This window comes from Coffea arabica, chromosome 1c (genome assembly GCF_036785885.1).
Source record: "Coffea arabica cultivar ET-39 chromosome 1c, Coffea Arabica ET-39 HiFi, whole genome shotgun sequence".
NCBI classification, from domain to species: domain Eukaryota; kingdom Viridiplantae; phylum Streptophyta; class Magnoliopsida; order Gentianales; family Rubiaceae; genus Coffea; species Coffea arabica.
In genome coordinates this window covers 57,131,743-57,144,560 of record NC_092310.1, presented here as the reverse complement: position 1 = coordinate 57,144,560, position 12,818 = coordinate 57,131,743, and the positions used below count along the sequence as shown (strand labels likewise).

The window sequence follows — 12,818 nt, the reverse complement described above, 5'->3', positions numbered from 1 at the left end:
TAGTTGATAACTGAATAGATAACTATCTTTTGATTCAAATAACTATATGCAATTGAGACAATTTTACCTTTATAATTAAGGGTATATTAGAAATTTTAAAGAATGATTATAACACTACATGTTTATATCACACAATGACGCTCTTTTTTTATATATATTATATAGATAAGAGTTAATGAATAATAGAGATCAAGATAAATTTGAAAATATATAAAATTAACACCAAATTAACTGCCTTCACAAACATTATTATTGTAAAGATATTTTGTCAAAAAAAATTAAGATCCTTTTCTTGTACTAATCTATGTAGTAGAAAGGTTTTTTTTTTCCTTAATCAAATTTAATTTTGTCAAGCTGATCGTTAGTGTAGTGATGCCGCAAGTCATTGCACTATGGTGCTAGCGCTTTTGGAACTGTAATTTGGAATAAAAAAAAAAAAAAAGAGGGAAGATAGATGAATATTTTCTTTTTTTTTTCTTTCCTTTTTCCCACTCCAATTCAAAATTTGCTGAGAGAAAGTAAATAATAAAAAGAATAGAGGAAAATTGGGGTGATGTCAAAGCTTTGAAGAACTTTTTCTTTTCCAAATTCGAGGGAAATGGAGAAACAACTAACTAGTAAATAAGTAGAGCAAAGTTTTAAAAATTTTGAACCAAATAGTTTTTTTTTTTTTAAAATATTTACAAAAAGAAAAGCACCGGTTCACAAAAGCGCCCGGGACCGGATATCCTATTTGCAGCTCATCTGCTTTCTTATTTATTACGACTATAAAAATAAATGAAAGGAAGATTCATGATCCGCGCCAAGCAACATACGATAAAAGGTAGAGAGGAAAGCAACCTTACAGAAGATTTTGGCTTCAAGTTTCGGAGAAGGATAAAGAATCAGAGCATCTCTTAAACTTGTAATGGCGGTCTTCTGCTCGACCCTGGTTTCCGGGCTTTCCTTTAACAGTTTCCCGAACTTCGCAGAAGACGGCGACGCACAAAATGCCCGAGAGCATTTAATCCTTACTTCCTCATTCTCAATTCAAATTCGGAAGCCCCTTCTGTTTATCAAGAATGGCTGTTCCGGGGGTTGACAAGAAACTGCTTTGCGAACTCGAGGAAATGGGATTCCCGGAGGCTCGGGCCACTAGGGCTCTTCATTATTCAGGTAGGTTCTTTTGTTCTGAAAATTAACTTGCTGGATTTGGACTTTTAGACGTGCAGTGGTGTTGCACTGGAGCATAATTTTGAAAAAGAAAAAGGATACGTACTTAACAGTTAGATTGCATACTTATTATCCAATTCACAAGTAGGAGAGCTAAATTTTCAGGTAATTCAAGTGTCGAGGCTGCAATAAATTGGATAATCGATCATGAGAATGATGCTGACATTGACGAGATGCCCTTGGTATGTCTCTTCATTTTTACACCTAGCCTAGTCTGTAATTCATGTTGAGTGCAGTTTGTCTCATCCTTAGTGTGCCATTTCTCTCTCGGACAAATGTTTTCGAAACTGTTTATAAATTTGATTTTACCCCAAAACCTACCTGAGAATGTGAAGATCTGGATTTACGTCTCAACCTTCTTTGGCTAAATGTCTACTGTAATGAGTGGGAGTGCTTTACATGCATTTAGAGCAGTGCTTGCTACCGGTATCTAAAAAGCTACTCTGATTGGAGTCGCTTCCTTATTGTGTATGTTTTGGTATGAGGCTTCATCTGATATATGGATAAAGCGGCTTAATCTCCGGAGCGTGCTTAATTACTTTATAATTTGTACATGCTCATGCCAAAAGTCTGCTCAGGTTCCTGTGGATATCCCTATTGAAGCTTCTGATCCATTTTTCATCTCCGAAGAAATGAAGCTGAAAGCACCGGAAATAAGGTTTTCTTTTTCTGCTGTCCCCCATCAAAAATATTTAAATAAATCAATAAACTAATAAATAAGAAGAAGAAAAGATTACCAACTTTCTTGAGTCTTGTTCACTTCTTTAATGACTTTTAACCTCTTGCCAGGCTCAGTTTATTAAGATGCAAAATTTGACTTTCAGTCTTTACCATCTAAAATTCAGCGATCAGGTGCGTAAAAATAGAGAAGTGGAAGAGAAGAAACTGGAAAGAAGCCGGGAGAAGGTACTTTAAGATAAGTTCATATTTTGCTAGCAGTCACTACTGCAATTTTTGGCCCCATATTCTGTGGGTGCCATTGATTCCTGTTTGAATACTTCAAGCCTCTCCTGCTATGACATCTTGACCATCGATAAGTTCCTTATCAGAATGCATTTTATCTTTTAGGCAATACTTGCTAAGCATATTCAGTCCTTCAAAAAGGTTCATGTCATATAGTTTCAGTGATTTTCCCCTTTCATATGTAGACTAAAAGTTAGCATAGGGTCGCTGACTTCTCCTTTAACATACAGTTTAGACTTCTTAGAAGTTGGCTCTCTATGCCTGTGCTTGCTTTTGCTTTGGCATCAAGGGATATGCTTTGACAAAGCATTCTATCAAGCCACACATTACTCTGTGCCCCTGGATGTGTGTGTGTCCTTGTGTATTTGTCTGACATTTATGCTATATGTTCATAGGAGGTAAATTGTTGGGTGCGTGCATATGTTGCATGTGTTGGGCATGTCTGCATATGTTGGGTGTGTGCATGGGTTCGAGGTTTTGACATATAAAGAGCCATTCTCAAGTGCTCTGGAAGATTTTGCCTATTAAAAGCTGATTATGGCTATCATTCTTCTGGAGTTCCCTTCTCATCTTTTAACCAAGCCCCCAAGTTCGCTGCCAATGTCACAAGAGAATTATATACATTGAACATCATTATGGTCTTACCAATGAACGAGAACTAAAAAAAACAGAGGAAATGTGGGGTTTGTGGAAGGGTTGAGTAATATCTCAGTTTCTGTATTCCTTAACATCAGACATCAGTCAATTTCAAGACTAGTGTGCATGAACTAACAAATTGGTATTTTGACACAAATACCTGAGGAAGAGTTTTTAAGAACATTTCTTCACTTTATGTTTAGAATTGTTGTGCTGGTAACAGTAAGCTGTCTGATGAGTTGCAGGAAAGGATTAGAGCAGGTAAAGGGCTGCAAGTGGCAAAGCGAATGGCAGAAGAAAATGAAAGAAAGCGGTCTGTCCTATGCTCATTGAGATATTACTTATGAACTTCTGGTGCTTCTAATGAGGCTTTTGATTCTTGACAGTTATTATTCTTTTTGTTATCTTTATAAATCTCAGTAATGTAGCTCAGAGGAAAGCAGACGTGGAAGAAAAGAGAAGGGCAAGGGAAAGAGTCCGTCAGAAGCTGCAACAGGATAAGGTAGAGTTAGACTTTTCCAGTTTTGAAAGTTTTGGAATCTTCAAATTATTGTGCAACAATTACAGCCTGATTTCCATTTTGTTTTGTTATCCTGTCAAATTTGATGTTCTTGAATTCATTATTGTGTCTTCTCATTATGCTTGTCAATTAAGAAAAAGTTTCAAAACACCTATGCCATTTCTGACTCAAACTACTTTCTGTGACCCTTAATACTATTGTCCTTGTCAGCGTTAAGTCCCAATGATCTCTCAACTCGTTCATATGAGTTTTGGAAGTAGTAGAACGTGTTAACTAAATATTAGATGTTTTGAAGCCATTGTTGCCATTTGATGGTAAGATGTAACATGAAATATGTGTTTCCAGGCAGAAAGAAGGGGGTGGCTTGGATTGCCTGTGGAAGGCCCTTTATCTGTAAACCCTGCCATATCCTTTTCACATGAAAGCAAGGTATCTGTATTTGGAATAACACACGTGTTTGGTTATACTTTTGCATTTTATATATTTTGGGCTCATTATGCCTTTCTTTCCCATTTCAACTGTAGAACTTAGAGCTGGGTAAGCCTGCTTTGTTGACTGTTTCTGCTAGGAAGGAGGATCTGATGAGGGAATGTCTGAGATCTCTCAAGCGTCAAGTCATGGTAGGCAAAAACTGTTTTGATTTCATTTTGATTGAAAGTTGATTGTAAACAACTTCAAGTTCTATCTTGTCTTAATTGATGAAAAAAGAGTGAAGTGTCCTAGATGAAATCTTTTATCATCTTGTGTTACGCAGCAGTTGGATTTACTGTTTCTGCTTATCAGCCTACTTGTGCTAATTTTGTTTGTCAGGGGGATGACTCTCAAGTGAAAAAGGCCTTCCAAACTCTATTAATTTATGTGAGAAATGTTGCTAATAATCCTGATGATGAAAAGTTTAGGAAGATTCGACTCGGTAATCCAGCTTTCCAGGTAATATGCTTATTGAATGGACTAGAAAAGACAATCAAGTTCTTCCCCATAATGAATGAGCAAAGTTGGGTTTATGTTGCCAGACCAAAGAACTAAATATACTTTTTGGTCATAAAATTTTGCATGTTGTCAACGTATATATGAAGAGATAAAATGTTCGAGATTCTAGGGAGTTGGGAGTATTTATGTCTCTCCTTTTCTTAGTTCCGCTCTATTGAACTAGAGAGACTTCTTTATGCTACCATCCTTTCTGCAATGATGCTAATTTTACTAGGAGTAACACCCAAACAAAGTGGTTTTAGGCAATTCTACTTTTCATGCTGAAGCCATGGCCATGACATGAGAATCTTGACGGTCAGTCCTAGGTTCAGTTCATACATTGCATAGACTTTCTGGGAAGAGAGAGAGAGAGAGAGAGATGCTTGTGCATTGTGTCTCTGTGTTTGGTTGCATCGTCAAGAACCAATATCAAGAAAAGCAATGCGGTAGCTGTGACGTAATGTTCCCTTGGAATTTTGCACCTGCATAATTTGTATGACCATTATAGCACTCAATTCTTGTGAAACTTTTTTCTGCACCGTGATTATCTACTAACAATGTAGGATTCAAAGTTTTTTTTTTATCTACTGTATTGTATACTTGATTAATTCATTTGTAATAACAGAGCAGGGTAGGAAAATTTAAAGAAGGTGTCAAGTTTCTCGAACTCTGTGGGTTTGAGATAATTGGAGGAGAATTTTTGTACCTACCCAAAGACAAAGTTGACATGGCCACACTTGCAGAAGCTTGGGCAGTTCTGAACTCTGCTATTACCAATCCTTACTTTGGACTGTTTTCAAGGTAATTTAAGTCTTATTATATTCTCAGGATCGTAACTTGAGCAGGGACAGGCATGAAAGCTCTTTGGGGATGATGAATAAGGAGATCTAGCCATAATATCTTAATTTTTGCCTTTCTTTCACTCTGGTTTTCAATGTCATTTGGATTGGATTGCCATCAAGAATTGCTTAAATACCAAGCCAAACTTTTGTAAACCACTTTTATCTCCTAAACTGGATGCCATATTCCCATTCTCTTTCCTTGAAAGTGATGAAGAATAGCTCCTTGACTCGTGATTGTTATAAGAAAACTGTAACTCAGGATCCCACGTGCACAATAACCTAAAGTAAAAGTGCTCCAACATCGTTATACAAGCAACGACTTTAGAAACTGAAACAGAATGAATGCCACAAGATCCTAAATAAGAATTGAAAGGATTTTGTTGTGTGGAATCTCAAGAGGAGATTGAAGTCTGAAATTTCTTAATATCTGGTTCTAATTCAGTCTAACTCAGTTGCATCGCTAGCAGGAGTGTTGATGCTGGTGATTAAGCCTCTTCCAAGTTTGCATGGGAAGTGAGGGATCATATTGCTTCGTTTCACTCCACAGTGAAGGCCATGGACTCATGGTTAGATTAATTCAGGTAACGAAGTTGTAAACAAAGTATGACCAACTGTTGTAAACAAAAGCCTTTGAACTCAATCTGAATTCTGTAGTAGAAAGTAGAGGCTCATAAACGAAGATTAAGAAAGGACTGGAGAAAAACTTGTTGGTGTTTAGAAGGTTTACTCTTTGCTTCGGTGCGTTGTCTGAATCCCGCGACTTGAGAAATCAAACTGAGTCGATGACAGCATTTGCAGCCATAAACATCACATAGGAATGGAATGCAGGGGAAAGGTGCAACTACATTTCGTCAAGTTAATATTTCTGTTGCAGTTGAGAATACAAGTAGTATTCTTTTCATGCAATTATGCAAGTAACAGGACGTCAAGCCTCTGCTGGCATCTCCATCTTTCATGCTACAATCTTCGTTTAAAGCCTTTACCCATTCTCCCTGCAGGGGGAATAAGCAAATCCTGGTTCTAACCTTGAAGAGATTTGTTTCGTCTGATAGCTCTCGACCCAAACCAAGATGTGGCTCTAGCCTGATTTCCCTGGTTCCCCTTTGTTTACGATATCATTGGATCACAGAATGGAGATGGCAATATGTTATATTACGACATACGTAAATCTCGTTTTAATATAAGAACCTGTGGCAAAGGGACTTTTGTATAAGAAGATTGAAAGTGGCACTTGCGTTTAACGAATCGCTGACAGCATCAATGATCTGAGCATCCCCCAATCAGAAGAAAAAGAGAACCAAGGTACAACTTGATGATAAGTACACACTCTATAATCGCAGCCCAGATGGAATCAACCGCTTCATCATCAAATCCTTCTTCAAAGCCAAGGCCCCCCATGTCAAGCACCATTTTGAATTGTGTTCCCAGCTCTCGAAGTCTCTAGGAAAATGTGTTTTTAAGGGTTCCTGAGGTAGCCTTCAACCTGGGAAAGATACTTCTACTGCTTGGCTTGTTAAAGAGCTTCACAAACATAAACAATAATTTCATACCTAAAAAAATACAAATAGGAAGAGCTATTTTAACAGAATCTAAGGTCTTCAGTTTTGTCCCATCCTTTTTTTCAACTATCGGCAACATAAATACTTGAGACCACATTAGATGTAGTTGCATGACAACATTAAAGATCAATTACACTCTCCAATACAATAAATAAATAAATAAATAAAAATTATTGGTTTCATTAACCATCCATTTACCACATTTTTTCCTCACACGCCTGAATACTTTCGTTTTACTTATTAAACGGTTGGGAATTGTTTAACAAGTTTAGTTGTTATTATGAGGCAGAGTGAAAAACTTACTACTACTTAACTACAATCGTCTGTGCCTAACTTGCAATTATTGAGAAGTCATTCAATAACTATTCTTGTTTGGATTGCAATTTTTTTTTGGATTTTTTGCAGAAAAATTATTGTAACGATTTGATATATTTGACATAAAAAGGTGATTGAAAAATATGTTCACAGAGAAAACGTAGCAAATTTTCTTTGAAAAATTACTGCCCAAACAAGGCCGAACTCGTAACTTTAATCCCAAAAACTGCTTCATCTTTTTCCCCAATGAATTCGAGTACCATATGCCTAGGATTGAAAATAATTTAGTAATGAAAAAGCCTTCAAGTAATTTACATCACTTCAACTCCATTCATAAAATAGAAAATGAAAAAAAAAAGAAGAAAACTTACATTAATCAACTAAAGTCCCCTGTTTTCTGTAGCAGTCTTCCTTCTTTTTTCACTTCTCTTAACTTCAATTTGTTTTCATCTTCAAGTTTTGTTTATTTATAGTATTTCCCTAAGCGCTTACCCTTTTATATAACCCCAAAAGTGTTTTTCCTTTCTTTAAATATATAGTAGTATTTCCTCTTCTCAACAACTTACTATTTGGAAAGGACATATGGCCGCGTTTTTCAAACTTTATAATACCGGAATTCAAATTTCCATTAATACCAGAAATAAGAATTTTTGGATTTTACACAAAATAATATATTAATGTGTTCTCTCAAAAACAAAAACAAAAAAAACAAAAAATAAAACGATCCGCTTCCCGGGCGACACGAGAACCCATACACGCATCAGTTGCCCCAAACCCGAATTTGCACAAAGTTTTTGCTGACCTTTGCGTTCCATCCCGTTTAAGATTCCTCCTCCTTTTATTATTATGTTCTAAATAATACTTACTAACAGTGAATTCTGCTTTGAATTTAGACGAGTTTTTTCTGTACCTTTTAACTTGTATGCGAATCGCTTTCCGCCCGCTCTCGCTCTTCTTCTGTATCTAGTACATTTTCCCGGTTCGTGAATCGTATACAAGAAATTTAATCAAAGTTAGGGCTAGGGTTAGGGTTTTTGGTTATTTGGCCGCTTGTAGCTGTTTCAGTATTAATATGTATGCTGATCGAGTAGAGGCTGCATCCAAGAGGTCAGTAAAGGATCGCCTTAATGGTAACTCAGCTGGCGATTCCGCTCGTCGGAGACAGATTACCGGCAAAAGGTACTCCCTGCTCCGGGTTTCTTGTTGTATGTAAATTTGTTAGGTACTATCATTGTTCCATATTATTACAGCTATGTTGATTCGCTTATCCGTCTTGCATTTTCACTTCGAAATTATTTTCCATTCGAATAATTTGATTTAAGACTTGAAATTGTTTTGCAAGCAGTAACTAGTTCCCCTCCCCCCCCCCCGGGGGGGGGTATCCATTTTTTTCCTTCTTTTGGTTGCCTAATTAAAAAAGTTTTGGAAAGCTTTGTGCTGGGAAATCCGGTACTAAATGTTGAACGCTTAAAAAAAAAAAAAAAAAAGTTCAAGAGTGAAACTTCTGGAATTTAATTTTTTTCTCATTTGTTTATTAAATTGGGTTTGTTCGGAAGCTACTCAGTTGCCGGTCCTCGGGCGCTGCTCCAGTTTTTCATTTGAGAACTTTGGCTTTTATGTAGCTTACTGTATCATGTGGCGGGCATCGATATATGCTTCACAGAAAGTAGTACTGCTTCATATTGTAATTTTTTTTTTTGGAATTAGACTTTGCTAATTGTTGAAGGGCTAATTTCGTGGTGACCATTTTTGTGCCGAAAATATTTTTTGGTGTTTGATACACAAATTGGAGCTACAGTTTTTTTTTTTTTTTTTTTTTTCAGCCTTATGCTTTATAAATGTACAGAAAGTACCACTGCTGATACACTGACAGCCAATTTTGTATCTAAAGGTTATTCATGACTATTGCAATTTCCTTGGTTTGTAATGACAGAAAATGTCTTTTCTCGTAATCCAGCTTCCTTTTGTGGTTCCACATCCTCTTCTATTTTTGTTGCCATCCGACTCTTTTTGTTTCACCCAGATAATTCATCATTGTTATTTGTTTTGAGAAGTTAGTTTACTACATTTGTGGATTAGTTGCAGTTCATGCTATCTATGTTGTCAGGATGATGAATGGTGATGTATCATGGGACTGAATTATATGATTTTGTTCTTTTATATCCATAAAACATCTCATGAGCAGCATTTAAACTAATTAATTAGATGATGACAAGGTGGAATATGCATCTGTATTGATTAGAATGGACATCCATTGTTTATCAGCAGATACCTTCTGATGGGTGATCGATAGTGAAGAGTTCTTATTCTTAGAGTTTGGGGTGTTATAAGTTGTGTGTGTGCTTTGACGAATTTTAAGGGGATTAAGTTCTGGTGATGTTTTCTAAACCATGGCGCTAATAGGAATAACATATGATGGATTTCTTCCATCAACACTCCTTTTCTGGGCATTGGAAACTGTCAATGCTGGATTTTGATCTATTTGACATCGCCTGCAGTTAAAGTTTTGATTCAAGAAAAGCTTGTGTTATGGTGCTTCCCCACTCCCAAACCATCTTCCTTCCTCCCTAGTGCATATTTTCCTCTCGGATGTGTTGAAGGTTTACTCTTTAATACAGAATGTGATAATAGGAAAATGGATTATGACGAATCCGAACCTGGCCTTGTTTGCATTTCATAATCTCTGGCATGATGCTTTCTGCAGGCAAAGAGAAGATGACAAATGGGAACATGATCTTTTTGAGGATGACGAACCTAAGTTTTCAAGTATGTTAGTTTGACTAATTATGGGTTCTACCTTAGTATATGTATATGTTAGTTTGACCACTTATGGGTTCAACCTTGGTATATGTATATCAGGTTTTCCTCTGCACTTACCTTTTATAGGATTTTGATTATTATTAATCAATGAATAGATCGCAGAATTGGTGCATCAGATCTTCGTTTGAAACTCCAAAAGAAGAGTATCCAGCGAGCAACCCAAAATGTAAGAGGGTCTCTTCCAGGTGGTGTAAGGGATCTACGGGAAAAGCTCTCTGGTACAATTTATTCACAAGCTATGGACACTGATCCACCCAAGCCAAAACCAGCATCTGAGGTCGGTAGACCTGCCAGGAAAAGTGTCATAGCTGAAGCTCCTGTTGCATCAGAGAAAAAAGCAGCTGCCAGTTCAGTTTCTAAGAAAAAAAATCAGAAGGCAAGAATATAACTTAGGATTTATTCATGTTAGTTCAGTTCAGTTCCCGTCACTTTTGTCATAGATTTATTCATGCTCTGTGTGCACATAGTTATTAGGATGGACGCCCTAAATGATATGATGTTGAGGTGATGATAAGGTGTCCAGGGGTGCCCATGCAAGTGATGTATCTGTTAACTATTGCCCTTGATATAGTTGCCCCGTTTTACTTCTATCTTCCCTATCCATCATGTGAAATGCATGTGCCTGGTTTACTTGAATGTTGTTTATCCAAGAGAAAAGAAGAGGAGGAATACTTGTATACTGTCAAATATCTTTTGTTGCCATATCTCCCATGACTGGTTTTTATACCTGATATTTTTTTGTTTCAGGTAGAATCAGTGGATAGCTTTCTGCAATCGCTGGGCCTTGAAAAATACTCCATTACATTTCAAGCTGAGGAAGTATGTATTGTAAAGTACTTAACTATTAGTTTTGTTTTCAACAGCTTTACCTTCAGGAAATTACCACCTGCCTGCCTTTTCAGGTTGATATGACTGCCCTTTTGCACATGACTGACGAAGATCTCAAGGCAATGGGAATACCAATGGTAAGTTATCGAGTCCCTTCGAAGTTCAGATCAAGGTTTATCATTATTGATTCTTCTGGGGTTATGATTAGGTGTTTATTAGGAACTTATTACATCCATATGCAAAATTTTGCTGTTTTGCTATTGGCTGGTCAGAATACGAACTATAGGGTGACAATTCATGGAAAAGAAGCACAAGATAGGTACCAGAGGCTTAAAACCTTTTGTTAGTGAATCTGAAATTTGAACATGAGATCCTTAATGGTCAGGTTGGTTTCCAAGAAATATAAGCTCTTAGCCTGCTGTTTTAAAGGCCTTTAGTTTTGATCTCCCGTGACATATACACTGTGTGCTGTTTCAATTTATGCACAGCCCACATTACAAGTTTTTTTTTTTTTTGGGTTTAGCTCTGGGAAGATATATATATATATATATATATATATTTTTTTTTTGGAGGGAGCGGGGTGGAAGGAAGCAAATAGGTTTGCTTGTGTAATCACTGGTTTGAGGCAATTTGGTGCTTAGTGAATTGGTAAGGAGTTGTGATGACAGAAGATAAAAGGATCAGCTTTGTTTATCATCATTACAATTTCCCCATTATTTCCCACTGGCTTGTAATCACTGGTTCGAGTTCAATTTGGTGCTTAGTGAATTCGTAAGGAGTTGTGATGACAGAAGATAAAAGGATCAGCTTTGTTTATTATCATTATTTTCTCAATTTTATTTGCTTACATCATCATTACAATTTCCAATACACCTTTTTATCTCACATACATTATATTACAAAAAGTGCTACAGTAAAAATATCCCAAATAACTTACAATCCAAACAAACCCATGTTAGCCGCCTATCTGCCTTTGAAACCTCTGAATTGTCTACTTAATCAATCTATCTGTGTTTTCAGGGTCCAAGGAAGAAAATACTGCTTGCATTGGAGTCTAAAGTTTAGCTTATCTAGCAGTGGTTTCCTTGTTTGCTTGCTTGGATCGTGTTGATTAGTTGACCGTCCCCAAAGATTTGCAGGCTTGTTTTAGTCGATGGAGGCTGCACTTTACTTTTTGTGGGAAAATTACAGAGTCTAGCTGGAAGCGACCTTAATGAGCTCATCATTATTGTCAAATGATGGAAGGATTGGAATCTTGAAAAACAAAGCGGGATCTGTTTGTGAACTTGTGGCTTGGTGCTTTTATTGTGCCCTTCATTCAAGCTCTGATGTTATTAGTTACTTGCAAACAATGTCAAAAAGACGTGCTTTCCAGAAGGTTGTAGGAGTGGGCTAATGGAAGGATAATACTGAATGTGGTCTGAGATAGATAATTCTTTCAAGTATTTAATTCATGTTTTGCATGGTTACTGCATCAATCCGGATTACTGTATCCCTTAAATTTTCCTTTCTCGTAGGTATACAATAGGAAATATAAAATGAACGAAAAGGCTGTTTGAACTGAAAACTGTCGGCATTAGCTTCAGTTTATGTGCGCGACCGGTACTTAGGTACAAACTGCCAGGACAAAACTGTTTTGTTCCTTTGTCAGGATGCTCGTCTATTGCACTTAACCAAGCAAACTTGCAGCTTACCCGCAACAGCATTTGAAGCTAGACTTCCGTTTGTAGGTGAATTTTAAAGAAGTACAAATACTAGGTGTGTAATCGTTCCTTTTGCGGTTACCTGCGCTGGGGAGTCGGAGTCTCCGATAAGAATAAGGAAAGTCAACGGAGGAGAAATCCATCTATTTGGAGTTACTTGGCAGGAAAGATTGGGGAGAAAAACAGAGAAGTACGAGGATATTTCAGAACTACATATCACCTATGATGCCACCTTAGGAAGTTATTTCGAAATTGGAAATCAGAGAGCTTGAAGTAGCCACTTGAAATTTTCAGAATGCCAATTCGTCCCCAAAAGTGGTGAAAGAGAAATAGCAAGGACACTCGTGTCCTAAAACCAACATCTTTACTTTTCTTCCTTAAATCACCAAACCATATGACATCTTTCAAAATTTTCCAGCATACCCTCCAAAACTCCCAAATTAAGAGACGG

The 12,818-nt window shown here is 36.9% G+C and overlaps 2 protein-coding genes across 6 annotated transcripts; both read left to right on the top strand.

Moving 5' to 3' along the window:
* Positions 1-712: 712 nt before the first annotated feature.
* On the top strand, positions 713-5,894 carry LOC113713709 (uncharacterized). 5 transcript variants are annotated; one of them, XM_072081316.1, is made up of 11 exons: positions 725-1,155; positions 1,318-1,394; positions 1,791-1,870; positions 2,037-2,118; positions 3,057-3,124; positions 3,232-3,313; positions 3,677-3,760; positions 3,856-3,951; positions 4,142-4,261; positions 4,926-5,101; positions 5,610-5,894. In XM_072081316.1, exons 1-11 carry the CDS (start codon positions 1,062-1,064, stop codon positions 5,629-5,631), a joined length of 981 nt encoding a protein of 326 aa, XP_071937417.1. In that variant the 5' UTR covers positions 725-1,061; the 3' UTR covers positions 5,632-5,894. The 5 variants fall into 5 exon arrangements, with proteins under 5 accessions (XP_071937428.1, XP_071937417.1, XP_071937412.1 ...); XM_072081311.1 differs by having other exon boundaries at positions 1,782-1,870; XM_027237509.2 differs by having other exon boundaries at positions 726-1,155; positions 2,058-2,118.
* Positions 5,895-7,714: 1,820 nt separating this feature from the next.
* LOC140037137 (uncharacterized) lies at positions 7,715-12,142 on the top strand. Its single transcript, XM_072081305.1, has 6 exons — positions 7,715-8,195; positions 9,721-9,782; positions 9,932-10,212; positions 10,584-10,655; positions 10,739-10,801; positions 11,685-12,142. Exons 1-6 carry the CDS (start codon positions 8,089-8,091, stop codon positions 11,727-11,729), a joined length of 630 nt encoding a protein of 209 aa, XP_071937406.1. The 5' UTR covers positions 7,715-8,088; the 3' UTR covers positions 11,730-12,142.
* Positions 12,143-12,818: the final 676 nt, after the last annotated feature.

Excerpts from the sequence above, each read along its gene's own strand:
- LOC113713709 (XM_072081311.1), top strand. The coding sequence starts at position 1,062 with ATGGCTGTTCCGGGGGTTGACAAGAAACTGCTTTGCGAACTCGAGGAA. Across the intron at positions 4,262-4,925 it reads TCGGTAATCCAGCTTTCCAG|AGCAGGGTAGGAAAATTTAA; the intron begins GTAATATGCTTA and ends TTGTAATAACAG. Across the intron at positions 5,102-5,609 it reads TACTTTGGACTGTTTTCAAG|GAGTGTTGATGCTGGTGATT; the intron begins GTAATTTAAGTC and ends CATCGCTAGCAG.
- LOC140037137 (XM_072081305.1), top strand. The coding sequence starts at position 8,089 with ATGTATGCTGATCGAGTAGAGGCTGCATCCAAGAGGTCAGTAAAGGAT. Across the intron at positions 10,656-10,738 it reads TTACATTTCAAGCTGAGGAA|GTTGATATGACTGCCCTTTT; the intron begins GTATGTATTGTA and ends CTGCCTTTTCAG. Across the intron at positions 10,802-11,684 it reads AGGCAATGGGAATACCAATG|GGTCCAAGGAAGAAAATACT; the intron begins GTAAGTTATCGA and ends CTGTGTTTTCAG.